This window comes from Carcharodon carcharias, chromosome 15 (genome assembly GCF_017639515.1).
Source record: "Carcharodon carcharias isolate sCarCar2 chromosome 15, sCarCar2.pri, whole genome shotgun sequence".
Taxonomy (NCBI): Eukaryota; Metazoa; Chordata; class Chondrichthyes; order Lamniformes; family Lamnidae; genus Carcharodon; species Carcharodon carcharias.
The window spans coordinates 127,238,888-127,266,344 of record NC_054481.1 but is presented as its reverse complement, the minus strand read 5'-3'; the positions used below and the strand labels follow the sequence as shown (position 1 = coordinate 127,266,344).

Sequence of the window (27,457 nt, the reverse complement as noted above, 5' to 3'; positions counted from 1 at the left end):
GCCTGGAGCCAGACTTCGAATGGCAGACTAGAGGTGGGGGGTGGGGGGGGGGGGGGGGGGGGGGGGGGGGGGGACAAGGCTCCAAGCAGGACCTCGGGGCTCTCCCAGACTACCTGTAGAGTGGTTCTCCCCAAAGCGACTACACCCACCCCGCCATCCATCCCACCACAGTGGTGACCTGGCTGCAAAAGCAATTTCTTATTTTACATTTTAGAAAGTTGGAGAGAGGGCACCTCCATTTTGAAACACCCTTTCCCTTAGTTACCTGCCATTGTAGCCTGCTGCTGTTTTCAAGCTGGGAAGCCCGATTATTTAGCACCATCCTGAATTGGAAAGCGAACTTGCTCTTCAGCCATTAATTGGCTGTCTTGGGGAAAATCAGTGAGTGACTATTTCCCCACACAGTGCGGGATTCTGACCCCACTTCAGACTGACAGCAGGACTCAGAACCCAGCAGGGTAAATCCAGCCCCTGGGTGAGGAATGGATTAGGCTAAGCTACCATAGACAGCTGCCATAGACTGCTGCAACTCACAGCAGCTACTTGGGTGAGTTGCTGCAGGACATGAGGTCGCAGGCACTTGAGGAACCGTAGCTCAATGTGGGTCATTGACATTCAGAGAAGTTGGGTAAAAAGAGGGGCTAATCTATCAGAAAGTCGCTACTGCCTGACTGAATGTTTACAGGGATACAATGACAACTGCGTTAATTGCTTACTTTTACAGCTGAATGTATTGTTCTATCTGGAACCCCTTGACAGCAGCATTTTTGCATATGATCAAAACTCAGTGCAAGCCAGTTACTTTCCACAGGTCTAAAATCTCTAATATTTCTACACTGAATGCAGTTAAATGTACATCAATCCTATTTCCCATACATAACAATGATATAACGCTGAGCTAACATTGCTTTGAACTTGCTATTTGATGAGAAAGGTTCTGATTTTCTTCCACGTGGCAAAAATAGCTTTTGTTTAACACAAATTGTTGCTGCCGAGGTAAAGAGCTCATGATGGATGTGAGCCCATGTTTACTTTTTGGATAACATGTGGGCTCCTTCACTGATGGAAGACTGGACAGTTGTTGCACTCCCCTATAAGTAACTCCATCCAAAATGGCAAGAACCCAAGAACAGAAGAAATAGGAGCTGGATTAGACCGTAAGGCCTATCGAGCCTGGCCCACCATTCAGTACAACCATGGCTGATTTTGGGTTTCAACTCTACTTACCTACCCTGCTCCCCATATCCCGTGATCCCCTGAGACACCAAAAATCTGTCTATCCCAGCTTTAAATGTATTCAATGATGAAGCATCCACAACCCAATCCAAAGATTCACAACCCTTTGAGTGAAGTAATTGCTCCTCAACTCAGTCCTAAATGATCAGCCCCTTACCTTGAGACTGTGTCTTAGATTCCCTGACCAGTGGTAGGTAGTCGAGTCCTGAGCTTCTGGTAATGTTGCTTCCTGGGAGGTAAGAGCAGCTTGAAATGACCTGCCCTCTGATACTCCTTTGTTGAGGGAGAAGTGGAACTATTCTGTTCCATCTCACAATGGGACAGCAGAAACCAAGAGCTCATTATGCCAGGTATCACAGGAAATCCCTAATCTAACATCTGTGGCACGGTCGAAATGCCTCCTCTGCTAATTCTATTTTTCCTATAATGGTGCTGCTTTGCAGATTTTTTCAACAGATTGGACTATTCATAACAAATAAGCTATTCCAACCAAGTGCTAACAACTCACTATCATAAAGGAAAAAAAAGACTAAAAAGCTTTGAACATGGTGAGTTTTCAATGTATTTTCCATTGAGAGGAATGAACCAGAGGGTCTCACAACTCACCTAACCATAAACAAGAGCAACTGTTAAACAGTACAAATTGATTTAGGTGCCAAATTAATTGCATCTCTAACTGAAATTGGGCAAATGGAAGGAGAGGTGGGAGCTGGGATAGACAACAGATACATTATCCACTGTGCTGATCAGCGGATGCACAATACATCGTCAGCCATGTTACAAGTGTTCAGTATACCACACTAAAAATAAACCTGCCAGTGCTGCATCAAGATGCAGCAGCACCGCTTGCAAGGCAAACCCAAAGTACTTCAAAACTTCAAGTATCCCCATCAGCTTAGAAATGAGTATTTTACTGGAGCGATTTGCCTTTTATTAATGTGAAAACCTGGCTTGTGAGGAACAGAATTTGCATTTTGTGCTTCTTTTGGGGAGAAGGATGTTAATCATTTTGAAAAACAAGCTTAGAGAGCCTTGCAGCAGGGAACAGTGTTTCCTGAATCAGACCGCTCTTGTTACTTGATTCTTTGCTGGCTTTTATTTGTAAGAAAAAAAAAATCAATACATTTCCTTAACTGCAACTCAAGTCAAGGACAATAGTGTGCAGAGTACAGAATCTGCCTTGGTATAGCCAATTTAGAAGCATATAGCTTCATAAAATACCTGTAGCAACAGTGTAGACATTATACCAGGCACCCCTACTTTCAAACCAGCTGTCATACCAAAACACATATATACATGCAACATTTGCTCCATTTGGTGAGAGTTCAGAATAAAGAGCTCTAAAACTAGGACAGTCAAAACCGTGAACATTTGGACAGTTTTTTTTTTGGTGTCACATAAAATGTAAAATACGAATAATAAAAACACACCAGCCTTTCACTTTGTGAATATCGAGTAGATCGCATTCAGGCTTCACAAAGGTGATAATGAAATGGATGCTTCCACTCTCCCACGGCTGATGACATTACATTAGAGGTGGGCTACTCAGCAACTGCATCCTCATGTTCTGATCATTAAAACCACATCTCTCCCTGATGGTTTGCTTTCCTGCTACCCCCGTTACTTAAGTCAGTTTGTAAACTGTGTTGCCTTTGTCCACTGGCTTTTGCAGCTAGTGTTTTCTTTTAGTAAGTTGTTAGTCTATGTGATCCATTTTCCTTAAAAACAGGGCCGGGCTGGGGGATGGGGGGGAGAATCAATGGAACTGAAAAAAAAAGCACACAAGCTATATGAATACATTTTGGTCATTGTCTTAAGATTTTGTTAAAAATTTCTCTGCAAGCAGCTTAACTGCTAATACAACAAGAACAGATAACTAAGCTAGGTTCAGCAGGACCTACAACTTAAATTAACATTTCAAATCGTCTGTGTGCTGTTTCCACTCTGTTGTGTTTATTAATATGCTGTAAAGGACGTGTGATGTTAATCAATTCTCCAAAGAGTCCACTGGCATGAACTGGAAAATACCGCATCAGCTTCTATAGTGGGAGTGGATAAGTGATGCTTCAGTGCAGAGCATGAGGGGCACAGACCAGTTTTAATCGTACGGCACCCAAGGTCTATTTGTGCTGCAGGCCAGGAGCAGTCTGTATGTATTTAAAAAAATAAAGACAATGCAAACAAACAGAAATAAAATACAGAGGGACAGCGGATCCTTTCTGCCAATCAAAAAAAAAGTTTTTTTCTGGTCGGTGGAGGCAGTCCTGATGAACAACACTGGTCATCACAAACACATAGCTGTGACGTTACAGTGCATGAGAAGGCAAGCAACTCATGAACACCCTGGAATCTTCACACGCATCGTCCATAAACTTGCTGTCTGCCCCCAAACCATCAATAACTATTCCCTCTTCATTGCCGCCTGTCCTCTGTTTCTTGTCTGGAGAAAGCCATCACAACATCTTCTGCACCTGCAGGGTTAAAAATAAATGACAACATATTAGCAAGTGGCAGCAGAGATACTGGTTAAAACTGTTCAAATTATTGCAGACTCTGACTTACAGAACAGCAAGCGAGCAGCTTGACAGTGAAAGCACTTGCTTTACACTGCTGACAACCATGTGCTTGAATCAATGGCATTTTAATCTGCCAGCCATACATGGAATGGGATTTATGTAAGACCAGCTCACCTCAAAGGCCGCATTTTCATGCGACAGGAGAAAATGGTGAAAACTCTTTATAAAGAGCGCAACTAAAATTAAAATCAAGCCACAAGTTTTTTTCTGCATTTCACAATAACTGTTAATTGAAATCAGAATAACGATCAGGGCTCAAGAAAGACCAACTCAGGATCTCTTCTCTAAATAAGGCTCAATTCCATAGTCACCATTCAGAAGCAATCGACCTTTATTACACTTTCCTACAGATTAAAGTGTAAACTCATTGTCAATTTATAACTCTGAAATACTGTCTCCCCAGTATGACTCTGTATGATAAAGAAGTTTATCACCACTTTCTCAAAGGCAATTAGAATGGGCAATAAATGCTAGCCTTCCCAGCAATGCTTGCATTGCATGAATGAAGTTAAAAAAAATCATCTTGGTAGGGTGACTCCAGCTGATTTCCTTCAGCGTTGTCAACGAATAGTTTGGGATCTACAGTACGGTCAGGACAGAGCTGCTATGATTGAGCTGTGTTTAATCTGGCGTGCCCTGTGAGGTATTTCATTTGAGGGAGAAAAGTGGTCTGAAGAGACACACCCTGAGCTCAGATTGCAATTGCAGCCACTTGCAAATCTCTGGTTTCTGTAGTTAAGAAGAGAGATCCGGTTTATTAAGGCATATAAAGGCAACACGTAACTTTTAAAAAAAACTTGGCACTTTGAAGTGTAACCAGGCTGTGCTGGGTTGAGAAACAGAGCAAGTGGGAAAGAAAGTAAAGATAAGTAAAAGCCCATGGGATTCAGGGTAATGTGGCAAACTGGATAAAAGGTTGGCTTTGTAACAGGAAACAAAGGGTAATGGTCGATGGGTGCCCGTGCGAATGGAAAGTTGTCTCAAGAGGTGTTTTACAGGCCTCGGTGCTGGGACCCTTGCTGTTTGTGTTATATATTAACGATTTGGGCACGAACGTGGGGGGCACGATTGGGAAACTTGCAGATGACACAAAGATTGGCCGAGTAGTGGATAGTGTATAGGATAGCCATAATCTCCAAAACAATATAGATGGGTTGGTGGAGTGGATGGTAAAGTGGCAGATGGATTTTAACATAGAGAAGTGTGAGGTCATACATTTAGGGAGGTCAAACAGTTACAGGGATTGCACAATAAACGGGAATATACTAAGAGGGGTAGAAGAAGTGAGAGATCTTGGCCTACAAGTACACAGGTCCCTGAAGGCAGCAGTTCAAGTAGACAAGGTTGTAAAGAAGGCATATGGAATGCTCTCCTTCACTGGCAGAGGTATAGAATATAAAAGTAAGGATATAATGTTGGAATTGTATAATACACTGGTGAAGCTACAACTGGGGTATTGTGTGCAGTTCTGGTCACCACATTACAGGAAGGACGTAATAGCTCGGGAGAGAGTGCAGCGAATGTTCACATGAATGTTGCCAGGGTTAGAAAAGTGTAGCTATGAGGAGAGATTGGATAGGTCAGGGTTATTTTCCTTAGAACAAAGAAGGCTGAGAGGTAGCTTGATTAAGGTGTACAAAATCATGAGGGGAATAGAGAGGACAGGATAAAATTGTTTCCCTTGGTGGAGAATTCTAGAACCAGGGGACATAGATTCAAGATAAGTGGCAGTAAGTGTAGTGGGTGTCTGGAATTCGCTGCCCAAGTTGGTGGTAGAGGCAGAAACTCTAAACTCTTTTAAAAAGTACTTGGATCTGCACCTAAAGTGCTGTAAGCTGCAGGGCTATGGGCTGGTTGCAGGAAGGTGGGATTAGAAAGGGCACCTGGGTGTCCTCGGGCTGGCATGGACACGATGGGCCGAATGGCCTCCTTCTGTGCTGTAAATTTTCTATGGTCCTATGTTTCACGTTGAACTTGAGATGGATGAACCTGACAAAGTCACCTGTTTTACTTGAGAATAGATCAGAATTTGTGGTCAATCCAGGCCATTTAAGAACAAGAGATAACATGTGGAGTGGAGATTTTTTCCTTTCGTTTCTATGCAAAGTGCTATCTCACTGCCACAACAGGTCAAATGTTTCAGTCGCTGAATGGAAAGGTTCCACATTCACTAAGCTCTGGAATCGCCCAGAAATTCACCATATGGTTGTCTTAAATATAAATAGCTATTTATTTGTATTAAAATATTTTACTGTGTTTGGCCTAGCAGGGCCAGTACCTTCATGGTTTAGTCATTCTCTAAAGTGTGGCTTAAATTACTGTGTGAGAATCCTGCAATTCAATCAGTGCCAAGTCGTTGCCACTTTTACCATCCTTACCATGGACGTGACCCAGAGTTGGAAAATGGAAGATGTCAACTGTGGCTTAGTTAGCAGCACTCTTGCTTTCGAGTCAAAAGGTTATGAGTTTCATTCCAGAGATTCAGAGTGCAAAAATCTAGGCTGACACTCCAATGCAGTGCTGAGGGATTGATGTTGGAGGTGTGGTCTTTCAGATGAGATGTTAAACTGAGGTCCCATCTGCTTTCTCAGGCAGACGTAAAAGATCCCTTGGCACTATCTCCAAGATGGTCAGGGGAGTTATCCCCAATGTCCTGGCAAATATTCAGATGGCAACACTCAAGCAATGTGGTCGACTCATTGCTAACTGCCCTCAGAAATGGCAAGATGTAAGCCACACCCAGTGAGGATGGCAAATCTCTTCAGAAGTAGATTAGAGAGCTTGATGGGTTTTTACAACAATCTGGTAGTTTCATGATCACTATTAATGAGGCTAGCATTTTATTCCAGATTTATCAATTAATTGAATTTAAATTTTCCCTGCTGCCATGGTGGGATTTGAACTCCTGTCTCCAGACTATTAGAACCATAGAAAAGTTACAGCACAGAAGGAGGCCATTCGGCCCATCTTGTCCGTGCCAGCCCGAGGACATCCAGGTGTCCTTTCTAATCTCACCTTCCTGCACCCGGCCCATAGCCCTGCAGCTTATAGCACTTTAGGTGCAGATCTAGGGACTTTTTATAAGAGTTTAGAGTTTCTGCCTCTACCACCAACTTGGGCAGCAAATTCCAGACACCGACCACTCTGTGTAAAAAAGTTCTTCCTCATGTCCTCCCTACACCTTCTGCCACTTATCTTGAATCTATGTCCCCTGGTTCTAGAACTCCCCACCAAGGGAAACAATTTTATCCTGTCCACTCTATTTATTCCCCTCATAATTTTGTACACTTCAATCAAGTCACCCCTCCGCCTTTGTTCTAAGAAAAATAACCCCAACCTATCCAATCTCTCCTCATAGCTACACTTTTCTAACCCTGGCAACATTCTTGTGAACTTCCTCTGCACTCTAGAGTTATTACGTCCTTCCTGTATTGTGGTGACCAGAACTGCACACAATACTCCAGTCCCAGCTGTATCCTCATCAGTGTGTTATACAATTCCAACATCATATCCCTACTTTTATATTCTTTATCTCTGCCAATGAAGAAGAGCATTCCATATGCCTTCTTAACAACCATGTCTACTTGAACTGCTGCCTTCAGGGATGTGTGTTCTTGTACGCCAAGATCTCTCACTTCATCTACCCCTCTTAGTATATTCCCGTTTATTGTGTAATCCCTGTAACTGTTTACCCTCCCTAAATGTATGACCTCACACTTTTCTATGTTAAAATCCTTCTGTCACTTTACCAACCACTCCACCAACCCATCTATATTGTTTTGGAGATTACGGCTATCCTCTACACTATCCATGACTCGGCCAATCTTTGTGACATCTGCAAATTTCCCAATCGTGCCCTCTGCGTTCACGCCCAAATCGTTAATATATAAAACAAACAGCAAGAGTCCCAACACCAAGCCCTGTGGAACACCACTTGAGACAACTTTCCATTTGCAAGGGCACCCATCGACCATTGCCCTTTGTTTCCTGTTACAAAGCCAACCTTTTATCCAGTTTGCCACATTACCCTGAATCCCATGGGCTTTTACTTTCCTGACCAATCTGCCATGTGGGACCTTGTCAAATGCCTTGCTAAAATCCATGTACACAACATCCACTGCACTACCTTCATCAACCCTTCTTGTCACTTCCTCAAAGAATTCAATCAAATTTGTGAGGCAAGACCTTCCTTTAACAAATCCACGACGACCATCCCTGACTCGTCCATGCCTTTCCACATGACAGTTAACCCTAGCTCTCAGGATTGATTCTACTAATTTGCTCACCACCGATGTAAGACTAACTGGCCTATAATTGTTTGGCATTTCCTTTGATCCCTTTTTAAACAATGGAACCCCGTTTGCATTTCTCCAGTCCTCCGGTACCTCCCCTGTATTTAGTGAAGATTGGAAAATCAACCTCAGAGCATCTGCTAACTCCTCCCTGACTTCCTTCAGCAGCCTTGGAAACAATCCATCTGGCCCTGGTGACTTATCAACTTTCAAGGATTTCAACCCTTCGAGCACTTCCTGTTTTTGACTATCCTGTCCAATATCTCACAGTGTTCCTCCTGGGCTACTATATCTACATCCTTCCTTTCCTTTGTAAACATGGAGACAAAACATTCATTCAAAATCCTTCCCACAGCCTCTGCGTCAACACACAGGTTTCCATCTTCATCTCTGATAGGCCCCACTTTTTCCTTAACTAACCTTTTAGCATTAATTTAGTATTAGTCCAGCCCTATGGATTACCAGTCCAAGAACATTGTCACAATATTGCCATCTCCCTTTTTAAATGGAATTGGAAGAGAGAAACCATTCCCAAGTTTTTACTTTAGATAATTTTCTCTGATTCCACACTTCTGACCACTTCTGTAGGTAAGCCCTGATCCCTATGCACTAAATTTTGTCTTTGCCTGCCCAATATCTAAATAATTGGTAATGAGTTCAGAGATTAAACAAAAAAAAACCTTCATTGCTATATTTGGCCACATTGGATATCTGTCCTCAGATTATTTTGATGCTTCCAAAGTCAGAGAAAATCAACACCTCAGAAATCTGCAGTTCAGGCCACAAAATGCAAATTTACTAAACAATGGATAAGAGGATAGAAACAATAATACCCTGCAGAACTTCAGTAGTTACAGATGTAATTGTTCCTCCTCAAAATGAAATGAACAGTTGTGCCTGCTGTGATAAATTGCAATTAGAAACATTGGATTCTCTCTTCTCTATCACACTTATGGCTTCAGACACATTACTCAATTTAAATGAAGCAAACTTCTCAAAGAAAAGTGAGGTTTCTTTATGTGTATCAATGTCATAAAGGACTGCCAATGTAACAAAAATGCAGACAAAGGGTGAAAAATGGAAACTGGATAGCCCCCTCCCTTGGGTACCTGTTGCAGCCATAACTACCACAGTTTTCCAATGTCCATATACATCAAACCAACCTGGGCCGTTTTCTATGGATGAACCTGCTTTTTAATTCCATATGTGCCGTGACAGAAAGAAAGAATACCACGATACACCAAACACAAAATGGCTTAATCTTTTTGTCACAAGCATATATAGATTTTCTGACCTTACACAGATCATCTGTTTACCAATTTTGGAGTCGCTGAGTTCAGCCATGTTGATATGGTTAAACCCAGATTCAGCAGCAAAGCATTCAAACTGAAGTCTGTGAAATAGTCTCACTCCTTCTCCTGAGCACACAATCTCTCAGGCCCACGGGCCAGCACCTGGGCCTCTGCCAATGCTGATCCAAAATGAAGCACTGAGAACTGTACTCAACCAGCTCACTCCCTGTCCCCCAATGAGTGCCTCCCAACAACAGCTATAATTGAAGGCTCTTGATATGGGCAGCCAACAACAGCAGCAGCAGCTTACATGTATACAGTGCCTTTAACATAGTAAAATGTCCCAAGAGATTAGTCAGTGCCAAAGATTTTATTCCACCTCCTTGTGGCAATCTGGAGTTGGACTCCGAGAGTCATGTCGTTTGATGTTTTCTTAAGATTATTTCTCTTGGACTGTGATGTAGCCGATGCAAGGTACTGATGCTGTCTTTGGTCTTTACCTTAAAGTTCTAGCATTTCCAGCTAATCATAACCCTCTTTTATGACTAGCTAGTCACTTTTTTAAGTGCTAAGGGAAGCTTGCAGTGTGCAGCGAAGAGTGCACTTAAAAAAGCATCAATTAACATGATGAAATAAGATGGTAAATGATAAATTAGCACTATATATGAGGTCACTAAGGGGAGTTCCAGCAGATAAGCACAATTTAAAATGCCCCACAGAAGATAGCAAAATGTAATTAGCTCAGTAGTTTCACTCCATGTCTGAACTAATCCTTGCATGCGCTAATGCATAGAAATGTGTAAATACACAATTATTTTTAATTACTGTTGTCCAGGTGATAGAGATGAAATAATCAACGGAACACGTGAATGAACTGAGCTGGCAAGATGGGAAATTACAATAAGAATTAAATATATTTACGCAACAAAAACTGCTGTAAGGTCCCACCTAATCTGAACACAAAAATGAATAAATGGAAAGGCTGAAAGGGTTACATTATGAGGACAAGTTTCATAGGCTAGGCTTGTGTTCCCTTGAGTATAGAAGATTAAGGGATGATCTCATTATGTTTAAAATAAATTGAGAGGGTAGATAGAGAAAAATGTTTTCCTCTGGTGGGGAAGCTGGAACAAAGTTGGGGGGGGGGGGCGGGTGTTGCTAACTTAAAATTAGAGCTAGACTGTTCAGGGGTGATGTCAGGAAGCACTTTTTGAGACAAAGGGTAATCGAAATTTGGAACTCTTCCCTCAAAAGTTGCTGAGGTTGGGTCAATGGAAAATTTCAGAGTGAGAATGATAAGACTTTTGTTAGGCAACAGTATTAAGGGTTATGGAACCAAGGTGAGTAGGTGGACCTTAAATACAGATCAGCCATTAAAAAGCAGAGCAGGCCTAAGGAACTGAATGGCATAATCCTGTTTAGAAATGCTTAGTGCCTTTCTTGAAGTACTCAAAAGTTGCCAAACTATTCTCACTGACTTCTACCTAGTTGCCCCAAGGCTCCAAGACTGAGCTGCCGTTTACATGATGGTTTCTTCAATTTTGTTCTTAAAAAGCTTTCAAAAGGAAGCCTGTCATTGCTTCCACTGTATTATTACAACATCATAATGTGCACGAGGTCTTTATTTCAAACTAAAGCCTGTCAGCCTCACTCTACCATCAGACTTCTCCACTGTAGACTGACACATGTTTAATAGTAACAGCAGTATTTCTTCTTCCTAAAACTCCAGACCTTTCAATTTGAGCACATAATAAAAAAGGTTTGATTAGTAGGGTGGTTAGAAAACACAGAAATTTACAGCACAGTAGGCCATTCAGCCCATCATGTCCACATCGGTCAACAAAGAGCCATCCAGTCCAATCCCACTTTCCAGCCTTATAGTTTAGTCAAGTGCATTTTAAAAAATTATTTCATGGGATGTGGGCGTCGCCAACAAGGCCAACATTTGTTGCCTATCCTAAATGCCCTTGAACTGAGGGGGGCTTGCAAGGGCCATTTCAGAGGACAGTTACAAATCAACCGCACTGCTGTACGCCCAGAGTCACATGAAGGCCAGACCAGTTAAGGATGGAAGATTTCCTTCCCTAAAGGGCATTAGTGAACTAGCTGGGTTTTTACAACAATCAGTGATAGTTTCATGGTCACCATTACCAAGACCAGTTTTACATTCCAGATTTATTAATTAAATTCAAGTTCCACCAGTTGCCATGGTGGGATTTCAACCCATGCCCCCAAAGGATTAGCCTGGGCTTCTCGATTACTAGTCCAGTGACATGACTATTATACCACTGTCTTTCCCCGCCAAGTTCTTGTTAGAGGTTATGAGAGTTTCCACCTCTACCACCTTTTCAGGCAGTGAGTTCCAGATCCCCAACACCCTCTGGATGAGAAGATTATCCCTTGAATACCTCAACCTCCTACCCTAAATCTATGACCTTTGGTTATGGACCCCACAACCAAGAGCAATAAGACCTTCCTATCTGCTCCATCTAGACCCCTCAATTTTATACACTGGATGAGGTCTCCCCTCAGCTCCTTTTGTTCCAAAGAAAACAACCCCAGCCTATCCAATCTTTCCGCATAACTAAAATCTTCCAGTCTAGGAAACATCCTTGTAAATCTCCTCTGTACCTTTCTAATGTGATCACACCTTTCCTATAGTGTGGTGGTCAGAACTGCACACAGTACTCCAGCTGTGGCCTAACTAGTGTTTTATGAAGTTCCAACTCAGGGTTCAAGCTATCAAAAGAACAAATATCATAAACAGTGATGAAATGGGGGCATATGGTTAAAGTTAAACTCCTGGCTGCCAAATTCAATATTTTGTTTTGCTCATGTTTTTGTCTCAAAGTGCCAACTCCTGCTGGGGTAGGGTTCCTAGGTGATAGGCACCCAAGGGGACATTCATCATATATGAGTATAGACTGTAAGTGTTGATTATGCAGGGTTTCAAAGTCACATCAGAGCCTATTTTCATCCAACGTCTGTGTAAGTAGACCTTTGGGGGAAGCCACTGGCTCACAACCAGAAGAACGAAGCCTGCTTAATTTTAACTTCTCCACATCGCAAAGGAACTGAAGCCAAATTTTGGTGATGTGCCTGTCACTGCAGCTGCGATCAGCTAACTCCACATGGACCAGCCTCCAACATCAACTCTACGTGATATGCCCAAGGGTATTCTGCAGCATTCTTGACTCAGGTAATTACTACTGGCCCCAGTCTTCAGCCAAGCTCATTAATGGGCATGGCCTAGATACCTCGAACAATGGTATAAAGCTTAACACATCATAAATGTGCACAGGGAACATGCAGTTCTGCCTCAATTTGTCCATGAAGCACTCCAATCATACACCAGTAAGATCATTAAAATTCTGGTTTTAAAAGAATTTTAAAAACAAACTATCCTCATGTGTATGAATGTTTTCTCTAGCCGTTGCCATGGCAGAACTAAACGTATGAAAACCTTTTGCAATCTGGCACAGGCATGAGGCCTTAGCAGGGTGCAAGACATTTTTTTCTGGAATAAACATGTGGCATTCTGAACTGTCAATCAAATCAATCCAAGGGCCAATGTTTTCAGAGAACACAGTTAATTGCCTTAATTTTCTCATAACTTGGATTTGATCTCCTTGGTCGAGTGCGCATTTTGGTCAGAAGCCGTTGAAAGCAACAGCAGCATTTTAATAGACTAAGAGAATCCAATAATATACTTGAGGCACTGGTTTTCCCTGGAGCCCTGGCTCCAGACTTGCCATCACAAGTTCTTGCAGCTGATTCTTTCAGCTCATAAGCAGGTTCGATGTACAAAAATCTAACTAAGCTAACTGCTCCACCTGGTTACTCAACTCTAAACAGAGCAGATACTGTCGAGTAGACGCAGTACCCAATGTGACATTCTGACAAGCTGCCAGCAATTTCCTATGGAGACTCCAGATAACCAGCTTGTGTTATACTCTTCTTCATTCCAGTTTGTAACATGGAGGATAATGCTCTCATTTTTGAGCACGTACACCTGTGACACAAAGCTGGGAACCCATCGAGTTTGGAGCTCTCGTGTTGCCTCTTGCTGGTTACATTCATGGTGAATTCCCCATCTGGAAAACAATTTCAAAGCCACCAACGAACTCAACCTTCCCTGAACTGAATTTGCGCTGTGAAGGTTAACCCATTCTTTCCTCCTTGTGCCATGTATCACTTCAAACACATGAGAATGATTCGCTTAGCACGTCCCCAGGCTGATGGGGTAGAGACCAAGAAAATGGGGGTGTGGGAGGATTGCTCCTGGATTGTACTGCTCATGCTTTCCAACACACTGATCCCACTGTGCCACAAAACAGTAAGGGTTTCTTTGGAGCAGAACATTCTTAGATTTACAACACTGTTTGGCAATGGCTCTAGTTTTTCCTTCTGGGGTCCCGTAAGTGGCCAATAAGTTTGCAAATTAAACTGCCAAACTCGGAGCCTCTCTCGATGCTTAACGGATCATGGCACTGTTCAGTGGGGTGCTGAGCCATAGGTTTGTGCAGTGTCTCGGGTTTGATCCCCACTCTGTGGTGAATGAGCTGATCTCAACTGGGTTAAAATAATTGACATCAATGCTCCTGGGTGAGGAAGATGCATATTGATAATGCTTCTGATTGCTATCCAATAAGCCCTGCAATGTACATTTACATGCATGCACTAGATGAGGAGTGCACTGGGCTCAGCACCCCAGTGCAACAACCTCCCAACATTCTCCAACCTGGTTTTCCTGAAGATTTAAGTGGTAACAAATTATCTAATGTGAATCTCAGTTTTAAAATCTCAGTAACCAGGTTTGATGCCTGCATTCTGCTGAGGTAGTTGATCCTTGGGTTAATTGACAAAGAGGTCACAAATGCAATGCCACAATCAAAGTGCAAATCAGATACGTTGGCAGCTGTCAGTGCAGAAAATATCAACATTTCTGCCATATGTCTTTGGAAAGTATTTAGAGACAAACAATTGCAGGCAGCAATTAAAGGGAGCAAATTAAAAGGGAAAAATGAATATCCATTTTATGGGGAACAGCAAGGAAGATATTCTGTGGAAGAGGCCAGGAATTCAAGTGTAAACTTCAGAACCATGGAGGAGAAAATCAAGTTGTGGGATAGAATAGGGAGAGAGGTCAGATAATCAGTGGCACTGCAGGGCTGATGTACCTCCAAGATTCAAACTTTTTGGATGTAAGACCCAAATTTGTTCAACGGTTTAAGCCATTACTAGGTATATAAGGGTTGGGGGAATAAGAGTATTAGGTGGGGAATAAGAGTTTTAGGTAGGCAAACAGATGTAATAATTGTCTGTTGCTCCATAAGTTGAAGGAAAAGATGGTGGCCTTGAAGAAAATGGTACCAAAATTGACAGAGCAGATAAAGCAGAGAAGATTACTAAGAGGGTGAGTGGATCATATTGGACTCATAAGATGAGCCAGCATAGGTCAGAAGGGGATGGCCTGGTACTGTATTTGAAATTAGTCATTAGGGGTGGAGGCTGAATTAACCTAGTATGCAATCATTTTAATGCAGATGGTGCAGAGGGAAACAATAAAAATGGAGATGATGGATGGCTCAAAGAGGTTTTTTCTAAACTTACTCTTTCATAGGATGTAGTTGTCGCAAGCTAGGCCAGCATTTATTGCCCATCCCTAGTTGCTCTCATGAGGGTGACGGGAGCTGCCTTCTTGAACCGCTGCAGTCCATGCGGTGTAGGTACACCAATGGTGCTGTTACGAAGGGAGTTCCAGGATTCTGACCTAGTGACAGCGAAGAAATGGCAATATATTTCCAAGTCAGGATGGTGTGCAGCTCGGAGGAGAACTTGCAGGAGGTGGGTGTTCCCATGCACCTGCTGCCCTTGTCCTTCCAGGTGGTAGAGATCCTGGGTTTGGAAGGTGCCGTCGATGAAGCCTTGGTGAGTTGCTGCAGTGCATCTTGTAGGTGGTACACACTGCTGTCACTGTGTGTTGGTGATGGGGGGAGTGAATGTTAAAGTGATGGATAGGGTGTCAATGAAGCGAATTGCTTTGTCTTGGATGGTGTCGAGCTTCTTGAGTGTTGTTGGAGCTGCACTCATCCAATCACACTCCTGACTTGTGCCTTGTAGATGGGAGACAGGCTTTGGGGAGTCAAGTTACTTGCTGCAGATTCCCAACCTGCTTTTGCAGCCATAGTATTTACATGGCTGGTCCAGTTCAGTTTCTGGTCAATGGTAACTCCCAGGACGTTGACAGCAGGAGATTCAGTGATGGTGATGCCATTGAATGTCAAGGTCAGATGGTTAGATTCTTTGTTGGAGTAAGTCATTGTCTGGCACTTGTGTGGCATGAATGATACTTGCCATTTATCAGCCCAAACTTGAACGTTGTCCAGGTTTTGCTACATATGGACAGGGCTGCTTCAGTATTTGAGGAAAATGAATGGTGCTGAACATTGATGTTTGCACAATGAACAACCCCACTTCTGATGTTACGAAAAAGGGAAGGTCATTGAAGAAGCAGCTGAAGATGATGGTTGGGCTGAGGACACTATCCTGAGGTGCTCCTGCAGCGATGTCCTGGGACTGAGATGATTTACCTCTAACGACCACAACCATCTTCCTTTGTGCTAGGTATGACACCAACCAGTGGAGGGTATTCCCTGATTCCCATCGACTTCAATTTTGCTAAGGGTCCCTGATGCCACACTCACTCAAATGCTGCCTCAATGTCAAAGGCAGTCACTCTCACCTCACCTCTGGAGTTCAGCTCTTTTGTCCATGTTTGAACCAAGGTTGAAATGAGGTCAGAAGCTGAGTGACCCTGGCGGAACCCAAACTGAGCATAAATGAACATGTTATTGATAAGTGCCACTTGATAACACCGTCAACGACACCTTCCATCATTTTGGTGATGATTGAGAGTAGACTGAAGCAGTAATTGGCTGGTTTGGATTTGGCCTGTTTTTCGTGGACAGAGCATATCTGGACAATTTTCCACATTACTGGATACATGCCAGTGTTGGAGCTGGAACAGCTTGGCTAGGGCCATGGCCAGTTTTGGAGAACAAGTTTTCAGTCGTATTGCTGGAATGTCAGCAAGGCCCATAGCCTTTGGTGTGTCCATTGCCTTCAGCCATTTCTTGAAAACATGTGGAGCTAATCAAATGGCTGAAGACTGGAATCTACGATGCTGGCACCTCTGGCTGTAGATTGTTGCAGGTGCTTCAGCATGGTCTTTTGCACTGATATGCTGGGCTTCCCCCACCATTAAGGGTGGGGATATTTGTGGAGTCTCCTCCTCCAGCGAGTTGCTTAATTGTCCACCACCATTCATGGCTGGATGTGGCACAACTGCAGAGCTTAGATCTGATCTGTTGGTTGTGGGGTCACTTAGCTGTACATGACAGACTGCTTCTGCTGTTTGACATGCAAGTAGTCCTGTGTTGTAGATTCACCAGGTTGACACCTCATTTTGAGGTATGCTTGGTGCCTCTCCTGGTATGACCTTCCGCACTCTTCATTGAAACAGGGTTGATGCCCTGCCTTGAGGTAATGGTAGAGTGGGGGATATGCCGGGCCATGAGGCTACCAATTATGGGTGAACACAATTCTTCTGCTGCTGATGGCCCACAGCACCCCATGGATGTCCCAATGAGTTGCTAGGTTTGTTCGAAATCTATGCCATTTAGCACTGTGGTAGTGCCACATAACATGATGGAAGGTATCCACAATGTGAAGACTTTGAAGGTTAAGATAGGACTTGCAGTTATAAATAAATAAAAAGCAATGGTCCACACATCAGAGAAGATTGTTGTGATAAAATTGCAGACCACGAACCACAGGGAGATTCTGAAGCACGAATGTGTGTTTCAGGAAGGTAGACAGGCACATTATCTCAAGAATGGTGAGCTGTTTTATCAGGAGTTAGGGGAAATAGTAAATGGTATCCTTGAAGGAGCTGTCCCACTGAGATGAATGATCTTTTCTCCTCCCATTCGATGTGAGTTGTGGTTCAGTGGCCAGCACTCTTTCTCTGAATCAGAAGGTTGCAAGCACATAATCCAGACTGACATTCCAGTGCGGTACTGAGGGCATGCTTTTGGATGAGACGTTTAACTGGGGTCCCATTTGCTCTCTCAGGTGGACATAAAAGGTCCCATGGCACCATATCAGTGAAGAGCAGGGAAGTTATCCCTGGTGACCATTCAACATCACTAAAAACAGGTTATCTGGACATTATCACATTGCTGTTTTGGGGAGCTTTCGGTGCATAACTTGGCTGCTGTGTTTCCTGCATCATAACAGTGACTACACTGCAAAAGTATTTCATTGGTTGTGAAGCTTTTGTGATGTCCTGAGGTTGTGAAAAGTGCTATATAAATGCAAACCTTTTTTTTCTCTCTTCACTGATATAACCCATCTTGATGACCACAGACATTTGGAAAAAAAAGTAAGTTTTAAAATAAGCCTTCAGAATAGAATAAAATGTTGACAATTGCACACACAAAATGCCAACGAAGCAGACATGTGGAAGTCATGACACCAGTTTAATTATTAAGAATAGTCACGTTTGACCCCTGTGATCTTTGTGAATTTGTTGAATTATATGCACTAACACTTGCAGAGGAAAAAATAATAAAATTGACTTTAAAAAAAGTGGCTTAATATGGATAGGGAAACAAATACTACCAAAAACATCTTTTTATGCAGGCAACACTATCTTGAGTGCTTCAACACTCAAGTTGTAAGGAAGTGATGCTAGACTCCTACATCTTGCACTTCTCTTCCCCGTAATTCTTATTTTTTATTCATGGGACGTGGGCTTCACTGGCTGGGCCAGCATTTATTGCCCACCCCTAGTTGAGAAGGTGGTGGTGAGCTGCCTTCTTGAACTGCTGCAATCCCTGTGGTGTAGGTGCACTCACAGTGCTGTTAGGGAGGGAGTTCCAGGATTTTGGTCCAGCCACAGTGAGGGAACAGCAATATATTTCCAAGTCAGGATGGTGAGTGACTTGGAGGGAACTTCCAAATGACAGTGTTCTCATGTATCTGCTGCCCTTGTCCTTCTAGATGGTAGTGGTTGTGCGTTTGGAAGACGCTGTCTCAGGAGCCTTGGTGAGTTCCTGCAGTGCATCTTGTAGATGGTACACAGTGCTGCTACTGTGTGTTGGTGGTGGAGGGGTGAATGTTTGTAGATGTGGTGTCAAAAGTGGGCTGCTTTGTTCTGGACAGCATCAAGCTTCAAGTGTTGTGGGAGCTGCACTTATCCAGGCAAGTGGGGGGCAATCCATCACACTCCTGACTTGTGTCTTGTGGATGGCGGACAAACTTTGGGGAGTCAAGAGATTAGTTACTTGCCACAGATTCCCAGCCTGCTTTTGTGGCCACAGTATTTATATGGCTAGACCAGTTCAGTTTCTGGTCAATGGTAACCCCCAGAATGTTGATAGTGAGGGATTCAGTGATGGTAACTCCATTGAACATCAAGGGGCGATGGTTGGATTATCTCTTGTTGGAGATGGTCATTGCCTGACACTTGCGCGGTGTGAATGTTACTTACCATTTGTCAGCTGAAGCCTGGATATTGTCCAGGTCTTGCTGCATTTGGACATGGACTGCTTCAGTATCGGAGGAGTCACGAATGGTGAACATTGTGCAATCATCAACAAACATCCCCACTTCTGACCTTATGATGGGAGGAAGGTCATTGATGAAGCAGCTGAAGATGGTTGGGCCGAGGACACTATCCTGAGGAACTCCTGCAGTGATGTCCTGGCACTGAGATGACCTGGTACTGAGATGATTGACCTCCAAAAACCACAACCATCTTCCTTTGTGCTAGGTACGACCCAACCAGCGGAGAGTTTGTGCCGATTCCTATTGACTCCAATTTTGCTAGGCTCCTTGATGCCACACTTAGTCAAATGCGGCCTTATTGTCAAGGGCAGGCACTCTCACCTCACTTCGGGCGTTCAGCTCTTTTGTCCATGTTTGAACAAAGGCTGTAATGACGTCAGGAGCTAAGTGGTCCCGCGAAACCCAAGCTGAGCATCAGGTTATTGCTAAGCAAGTGCTGCTTGATAGCACTGTTGATGACTTCTTCCATTACTTTACTGATGATCAAGAGTAGACTGATGGGGCAGTAATTGGCCAGGTTGGATTTGTTCTGCTTTTTGTGTACAGGATGTACTTTGGCAATTTCCCACATAGGCGGGTAGATGTCAGTGTTGTAGCTGTACTGGAACAGCTTGGCTAGGGGCATGGCAACTTCTGGAGCACAAGTCTTCAGTACTATTGCTGGAATATTGTCAGGGCCCATAGCCTTTGCAGTATCCTGTGCCTTCAGCCGTTTCTTGATATCATGTGGAGTGAACCGAATTGGCTGAAGACTGGCTGAAGATGCTGGGGACCTCCAGAGGAGGCAGAGATCAATCATCCACTCGGCACTTCTGGTTGAAGATTGCAGCAAATGCTTTATCCTTATCCTTTGCACTGATGTGCTGGGCTCCTCCATCATTGAGGATGGGGGCATTTGTGGAGCCTGCTCTTCCAGTGAGCTGTTTAATTGTCCACCATCATTCACGACTGGATGTGGCAGGACTGCAGAGCTTAGATCTGATCCATTGGTTATGGGATCGCTTAGCCCTGTCTATCACTTGCTGTTTCTGCTGTTTAGCCAACACAGTCCTGTGTTGTAGCTTCACCAGGTTGATATCTCATTTTTAGGTATGCTTGGTGCTGCTTCTGGCATGCCCTCTTACATTGCCCAGGGTTGACCCCCTGGCTTGACGGTAATGGTAGAATGGGGATATGCCAGGCCATGAAGTTACAGATTGAGGGTGAACACAATTCTTCTGCTGCTGATGGCCCACAGCGCCTCGTGGATGCCCAGTCTTGAGTTGCTAGATCTGTTCGAAATCTATCCCATTTAGCACGGTGGTAGTACCACACAACACGATGGAGGGTATCCTCAATGTGAAGGCGGGACTTCGTCTCCACAATGTCTGTGTGGTGGGCACTCCTACCGATATGGTCATAGATAGATGCATCTGTGGTAGGCAGGTTGGTGAGGATGAGGTCGAGTATGTTTTTCCCTCATAGGTTCCTTCATCACCTGCCGTAGACCCAATCCAGCATCTATGTCATTTAGGACTTGGCCAGCTCGGTCAGTAGTGGTGCTACCAAGCCACTCTTGGTGATGGACATTGAAGTACCCCACCCAGAGTACATTTTGTGCCATTACCGCCCTCAGTTCTTCCTCCAAATGATGTTCAACATGGAGGAGCACTGATTCATCAGCTGAGGGAGGGTGGTAATGGTAATCAGCAGTATGTTTCCTTGCCCATATTTGACCTGATGCCATGAGACTTCATGGGGTCTGGAGTCAATGTTGAGCACTCCAGGGCAACTCTCTCCCAACTGTACACCACTATGCCACCACCTCTGTTGGGTCTGCCCTGCCGGAGGGGCAGGACCATATCCAGGAATGGTGATGGTGGTGTCTGGGACATTATCTGTAAGGTATGATTCCACGAGGATGACTATGTCAGGCTGTTGCCTGACTAGTCTGTGAGGCAGCTCTCCCAGTTTTGGCACCCGCCCCCAGGTGTTAGTAAGGAGGACTTTGCAGGGTTGACAGGGCTGAGGTTGCCTTTGTTATTTCCGGTGCCTAGGTCGATGCCAGGTGATCCATCCAGTTTCATTCCTTTGCAACTTGAAGCTTGTGATTCTTTGAGGGGTAGAAAGCACTGTTATGAAGATTTTGATACCTGAGTTATGGGTTAGTTATAGAGGTTCAGATGGTTTCACTAAATTTAAGTTCCTTTCTGAAGTGCTCTGTGTAGCAAGACAAATGCTTCTATTTAAGTGCATGGTCACATATGCTGCTGCTAACATATAAATTACTCATATAAGTCAGAAGTGGTTGTGCAGACATATGGTAGGCCTGTATGTCAATCATGAAAGTATTGTGCAAGAAAAATTGGCAGCAGTACTGGGAAGATTACTGAACAAAAACAGGAGATGATGCTTCTAATCTAGGTTTAAACAAGTTGTTCTAAGTTGTGGTTTTTGGAATGCAATACCAAACCTGTTTGAACTCTAAATTTTAGCCAAATTAAAAGAGGCATTAATTTAATATTTTGCTTTCATCTCCCAAGTTGCTTCAATAGGCAGCTCGTGTTAAAAGTAAGTCTGGGACTGACGGAACCATATAAAAACATCACAGTAAGATTAAACATAAATCCCTAAAATTGTTACCTATAATAGACACTCACGAGTTTGCTGATGCATTCATTGAAGCTTTTCTTCCGACCCCTTAGGCACATCAACACTGATGTGAGGATTTAGCAGTGAGTCTTGCTTTGGCCAGCTGGGTATATATCAATACTGACCTAGGGTGCTACCACAACAGGTGACTGCTGCAGTCATTAACTCATTACTGCATAGGGCAATGAAGAGTGCCATCCAGAGATGCAAATGTTCTGTTACCTTGGCTGGAACCTGTTTTGGGATGACAAGGCACAGTAGGTCTGTGATCAAAACTGGAGCACGATCCACAATATGTCTTGAACAATGTGGGGAAGAACGTTCCTCAAGTCATGCATCTTGGGAGCACACACAGTTTGCGAATCTATCTGACTTATTGGAGATGTTCTGTGCAGATCAGAAATTTGCAGAGATGGAACTTAATGTATCTAGTTGGTTGAGTCATTTCCTTGAGGTTGGAACAGGTTTGACACTTTGGGAGATTACATGGCAATGGAAGGCAGTTTGTGCAAGGCACTGCAAGAAGCATTCATAGCAACTAATGCTGATTTTCAGACTGGAACGGGTCTGACCAAAACTGAAAGATGGGCTAGGGCCAAGCCAAAAAGAAACATTAGCATTATCAAAACACCTCAGGAATATTATACATCTCAGCTCTGCAGTTAAACTTTAATTTTTTTGTCACCCACAAATTTTACGTTTCCAACTTTCTCCTCACTGACTCGCAAGTTCTGAATTCCAGCTCATTCAGAACTCCATTGTCTACATCCTATTCCACACAAAGTCACACTTACCCATCACTTCATCTTAATTGGCTTCCATGACCTGCAGTGTACTTTTAGTCCTGCAACCTGTCTGCAAAACGTTCATCAGCCTCATCCCCTTCCTCTGTGCCTGGCTGCACACTTTGCATCTCCCTTCTCTCACTTCACCACTGGTGAAGTCTTCCATCATTTTGCCCTCAATTCTAAACCTCCTGCCCAAAACCGCTCCAAATTGTTATATCTCACCACCGCAAAGCCTGCTTTGTCAACCATGGTTTTGGCCCTCTCCCCTAATTTCTACTCCTCTGTAGCTTTGACTGTGAAGTGCCTTGAGACATTTTAACATGATAAAAGCACTACATAAAGCTAAGTTCTTGATTTAGTAACTGAACTTCACAAAAGGTTAATGATTATCAAAAACCCAATTTTCCCACCTCTTGCTCCGTGGAATGCTCTTTTTTCACAGAATAACCATGAGGGGCAGAAGTCAGTCTTGTAAGATCCACACACTGTGCTGTTGTGGGACTTCTGGGTCTTCCAACAATCGGTTGAGCAGGGCAGGGTGGATGCATGCAATAGGCCCAGGCCTGCTGCTAAATACAAATGGGACAGATCGGGGTGTTCCTTCTGCTACTTTCTCTGTGACTGTAGTTGTCGAGTGTGTTCGGGTGCAGTGGTGCCTCAGAAAGCTGACGTTGGGCTTGCACCAGCGGGTTTGTGGCAGCTTGGCAGCTGGTCAAAGGGCACCCCAGAAGATATGCTGTATGATTTTTACTCAGGTCTTTAGGTTTCCAGTTTTACTGATTAATGGCCCATGACTGGAAATATTGCTGCTCCTGATCCAGGGCATGAACAATACACCTCCAGTGGGCAACTCCTACCCAGTGCTGGGGTGAAGGGAGGGGTTGCAAAGTTAACCCCTAGAACTTCAATATAGGACTGATCTTAGACTGCAACAAAAAGGCTGGACTGAATAAACATAAAACAATAATAAGTCAATTAAAAGAAGAGTGTTTCTCAATGTGGGAGACAATAAACTGCTGCTTATTATGGGCCATAAAGGAATAAAGGGTAGAATGGAATACAAAATCAGATCAGAATGTCTCTTGGTAATTGTCCCCTCTCTCTTCCACGTCAATAACGATGTTCCAGCACTCAATTCCGTCCTATTTCATTTCACTAATATGACCCAGCCTATGGAACTGATGCTAATGGTAAAGCCTGCAACATTGTGAATGCTAAATTTATTATTCTACCCCAAGCAACTACAAAGTGGAGCAGTGACTAAAATCTTATGCAAGTATTTTACTTTTAACTATGTGAATGTATTACAAACAAACATTTATAAGACATTACGTGCACATTTTGTAAAATATCTACATTTCAGCGTGAGAAACAGGACGTGGAAATTAGAAAGTTAACTTGAATATCAGCCAATCTCTTTCAAACAATGGCAACCCCATCTTACTTACTAAAACACATCCTTGACCATCACAGTGAACTTCCAGTTATTAAAATTTCAGACAATGCAGGGTTACATAAGGCTAAAAAACCACAGCATAATATGATGTTACATAATTAGTTCAATGTGGATAAACCTACGAATCTTTTGCAAAGGTAGGAACTGGAGTAGGCTGCTCAAGCCTGCTCCACCAATTAGATCATGACTGATATGCAGCTCAACTCCACTGGCCTGTATTAGTTTCAGATCCTTTAATAGATTTTTATTGGGTAATGCTATCAATCTCAGTTTTGAAAATTTCAATTGGCCCAGCATTTTGAGGAAATGCTTTCCAGATTTCCACGACTCATTAAGTGATTTCACTTCCAAATAGCCTAGCTCTAACTAAGGTTCTGCCGTCTTGTTCTAGATTCCCCACCAGAGGAAATAGTTTTTGCTATCTACCCTATCAAACCCCAATATCATTTTAAACATCTCAGTTAGGCCACCCTTCTAACTCAAGGAAATATAATCCTATATAAAATTGATCCACATAAAATTTAAGTCTTTAAGACCTGGTATCGTTTTGGTGAATATGCACTCTTACCATTCCAAGGCTAAAATATCTTTACTGCATTTGCAGTACTTTTTTCATTCTTTCAGCGGTTTCGTGTCCAACACAATACTCCAGATGGGGTCTGACCAAGGGTTTGTATAACAGTAGCTTCACTTCTTCATTTTTGAGTCCTCTTGAGATAAAGGCCAACATTGTTAGTCTTTTTATTTGCTTTTTGTACCAGTATTTGGCGATTTTTGTACAATGGGCCGCCAAATTCTTTTTCTGCCCCACAACTCCTCATCCATCTCTCTGTTAAAATATTCTGATTTGTCTTCCTCAGATTCAGATAGAAGACCTCACACCTCCTCACGCTGAACTCCATCCGTCAGTTTTGCCTGCTCACTTTGTCTGTGCTCCATTGTACTTCATCCTTCCAGGCACACAACAGACTGCCACTTAAACTTAATGTCATTTGCAAACTTCATTACACAACTCTCTATTTGTTCATCCAAGTCAATAATACTGCTGGTGAAAAGCTGAGGCCCCAGATAGATCGCTTAGCAACATCTCCTGTCACATCCCACCCATCAGGGAATCAACTGTGTTCCTTTCTTTGTCTCCCACTTGCCGACCAGTTACCAACCTATCTCATTAGATTACCTCCAATTTTCTATACTCTTAATATTTGCCAATAGTATCTTGTGCAAAACCTTACTAAATGCCCCTGGAAGTCCATATAGATAACTTATGTAAAAACTCCCTTATCCAATAAGCTACTGACCACCTCAAAAATAGTGAGTGTACATATACACTTGTAGATCTCTACCAAATTGACTCATGCATGGTATGAGGCCTGCCTTGCAGTTTATGAGACTTCCTGCAGTCCTGTTCAAAGACCCCAAGTAAAACATGCTATTACTGTTTAAATGGAGGAGCCAACACTTACACTGCTGTTCCAGTCCTGAATTATCACTGCTACTTTTACCTTATGGTTTTACAATCTGATTGATTCAATGGACCAATTATTGTGCATTGCCTGGATTCAAAGGCCCAGGGTGCAGGTAGGTTACTTTGCTAGATTACTTTCTCAACACCTGAACATCTTTACAGCTCCTTTATTTTTTTCTATACTCCTCCCTTCAGCCCATAGCACGCTGACCACCAACTCTTCTGGAGCCAGAGGTCCTCGGTTTACTTTCTCAGCAGCCATCAATTCCTATTTGCTGAAAATTTACAGCTGCCTGTTATTTGATCCTGGATGACTAGTGCAGTGAATGTTACCTCTTCATAGAGATTCAAATAATTTGAGTTGAGCTTTAGTTATTAAGTGGTCAAGTGGCTGAATTTACATCAAGTTTGTGTGTGAACCAACCTCCTGGCTTATTCTCTTACGCTATTGGAATTCACAAGCACAGCTTCAACTAATGCACTCGGGCAGAAGCCGAAAGGATTGCACATTGCTTTGAATACCTATCTTTGAGAACAGTCTCCCAAGCGTGGAGTATATTTTCTTTGTGTGCGCGCATGGCAGGTTGCTTCCATTTGGTATAAGGCCTCATCTTTCCTTGGAGTCACGTCGCTGGGAGTCAGGATTGTACTGTACATGCAATAGGTGGATATAGGAAAATTGGGAAACAAGGGGCTGTAAACTGCACTAAAGTGGAACAACAATTGGTTTCACATGGAAGCACATTTAATCTGCACTTATGTCAGCACAGCATGATGACTCAATGGAGGAAAGTTATGATTACCTCAGCTCCAGACAGAGGTCATTCCTATTTATTTTCTAAGAATGGATGCCACACCCATCTGGCTACTTGGCTGTATATTGATTAATCACATCATCTGTTTAAGGTTGGTCATGTAATGTCTGAATTTGAACTTCCTTCAAGTAGCAAAAGAAAAGCCTGAAGATTTCCAATTGAGATGGATGGAATAAAACTAGTTTATCTAGAGTTTGAACCAGCAATTTTAAGATAGAGAAAATAGGAATTGGAGCTTGATGATAACGCTACAGTGGAGGAAATGCCAGGCCATGAGGTTACAGATTGTGGTCCCATGCAATTCTGCTGCTGCTAATGTCCAACACTACCTTTTGCATGCCCAGCTTTCAGTTGCTAGATCTGTTCAAAATCTGTGCCATTTAGCACGGTGGTAGTGCCACAACAGGACGCTGAGTGCCTTCAACGTGAAGACAGGACTTAGTGTCCACAAGGACTATGCGGTGGTCACTCCTACCAATACTGTCATGGACATAATGGACAACTCCCTCCCAACTGTACACCACTGCGCCACCACCTTTGTTTTTTGTTCATTCATGGGATGTGGGCTTCGCTGGCGGGGCCAGTGTTTATTACTCATCATAGTTGCTCCTGAGAAGGTGGTGGCGAGCTGCTATTCTTGATCCACTGCAGTCCAAGTGGTGCAGATACACCCACAGTGCTGTTAGGGAGGGAGTTTCAGGATTTTGACCCAATCTCTGATGGGGCTGTAATGTTGGTGGGGCAGGACATACCCAGGTATGGTGATGGTGGTGTCTGGGAAATTGTCTTTAAGGTATGATTCTGCGAGTGTGATTATGTCAGGTTGTTGCTTGACTAGTCTGAGACAGCTCTCAGAATTTTGGCACAAACCCCCAGGTGTTACTAAGGATGACTTTGCAGAATCAACAGGGCTGGTTTTGCCGTTGTTGGTTCCAGTGCTTAGGTCGATACCTGGTGATCCCTCCAATTTTGTGTCTTTTTGTAAACTTTGTAGCAATTTTGATACAACTGAGTGGATGGCTAGGCAATTTCAGAGGGCATTTAAGAGTCAACCACATTGCTGTGGGTCTGGGAGTCACATGTAGGCCTGAACAGGTAAGGATGGCAGATTTCCTTCCCTGAAGGGCATTAGCGAACCAGATGGGTTTTTATGACAACCGACAATGGTTTCATGGTTACTATTACTAAGTCTAGCTTTCAATTCCAGGTTCTATTAATTGAATTCAAATTCCACCAGCTGCCACTGTGGGATTCAAACCCATCCCCAGAG

At 43.3% G+C, this 27,457-nt stretch overlaps 1 protein-coding gene across 3 annotated transcripts in view; it reads right to left on the bottom strand.

The window, feature by feature from the left end:
- Positions 1–2,226: 2,226 nt before the first annotated feature.
- Positions 2,227–27,457, bottom strand: part of ctnnbip1 (catenin, beta interacting protein 1) — a 93,027-nt gene continuing 67,796 nt past the window's right edge. For all 3 annotated transcript variants that reach the window (XM_041207372.1, XM_041207373.1, XM_041207374.1), the window contains one exon: positions 2,227–3,707. In XM_041207372.1, the coding sequence (XP_041063306.1) occupies positions 3,649–3,707 (59 nt within the window). In that variant the 3' untranslated portion in view covers positions 2,227–3,648. The remainder of the gene's footprint in view (positions 3,708–27,457) is intronic.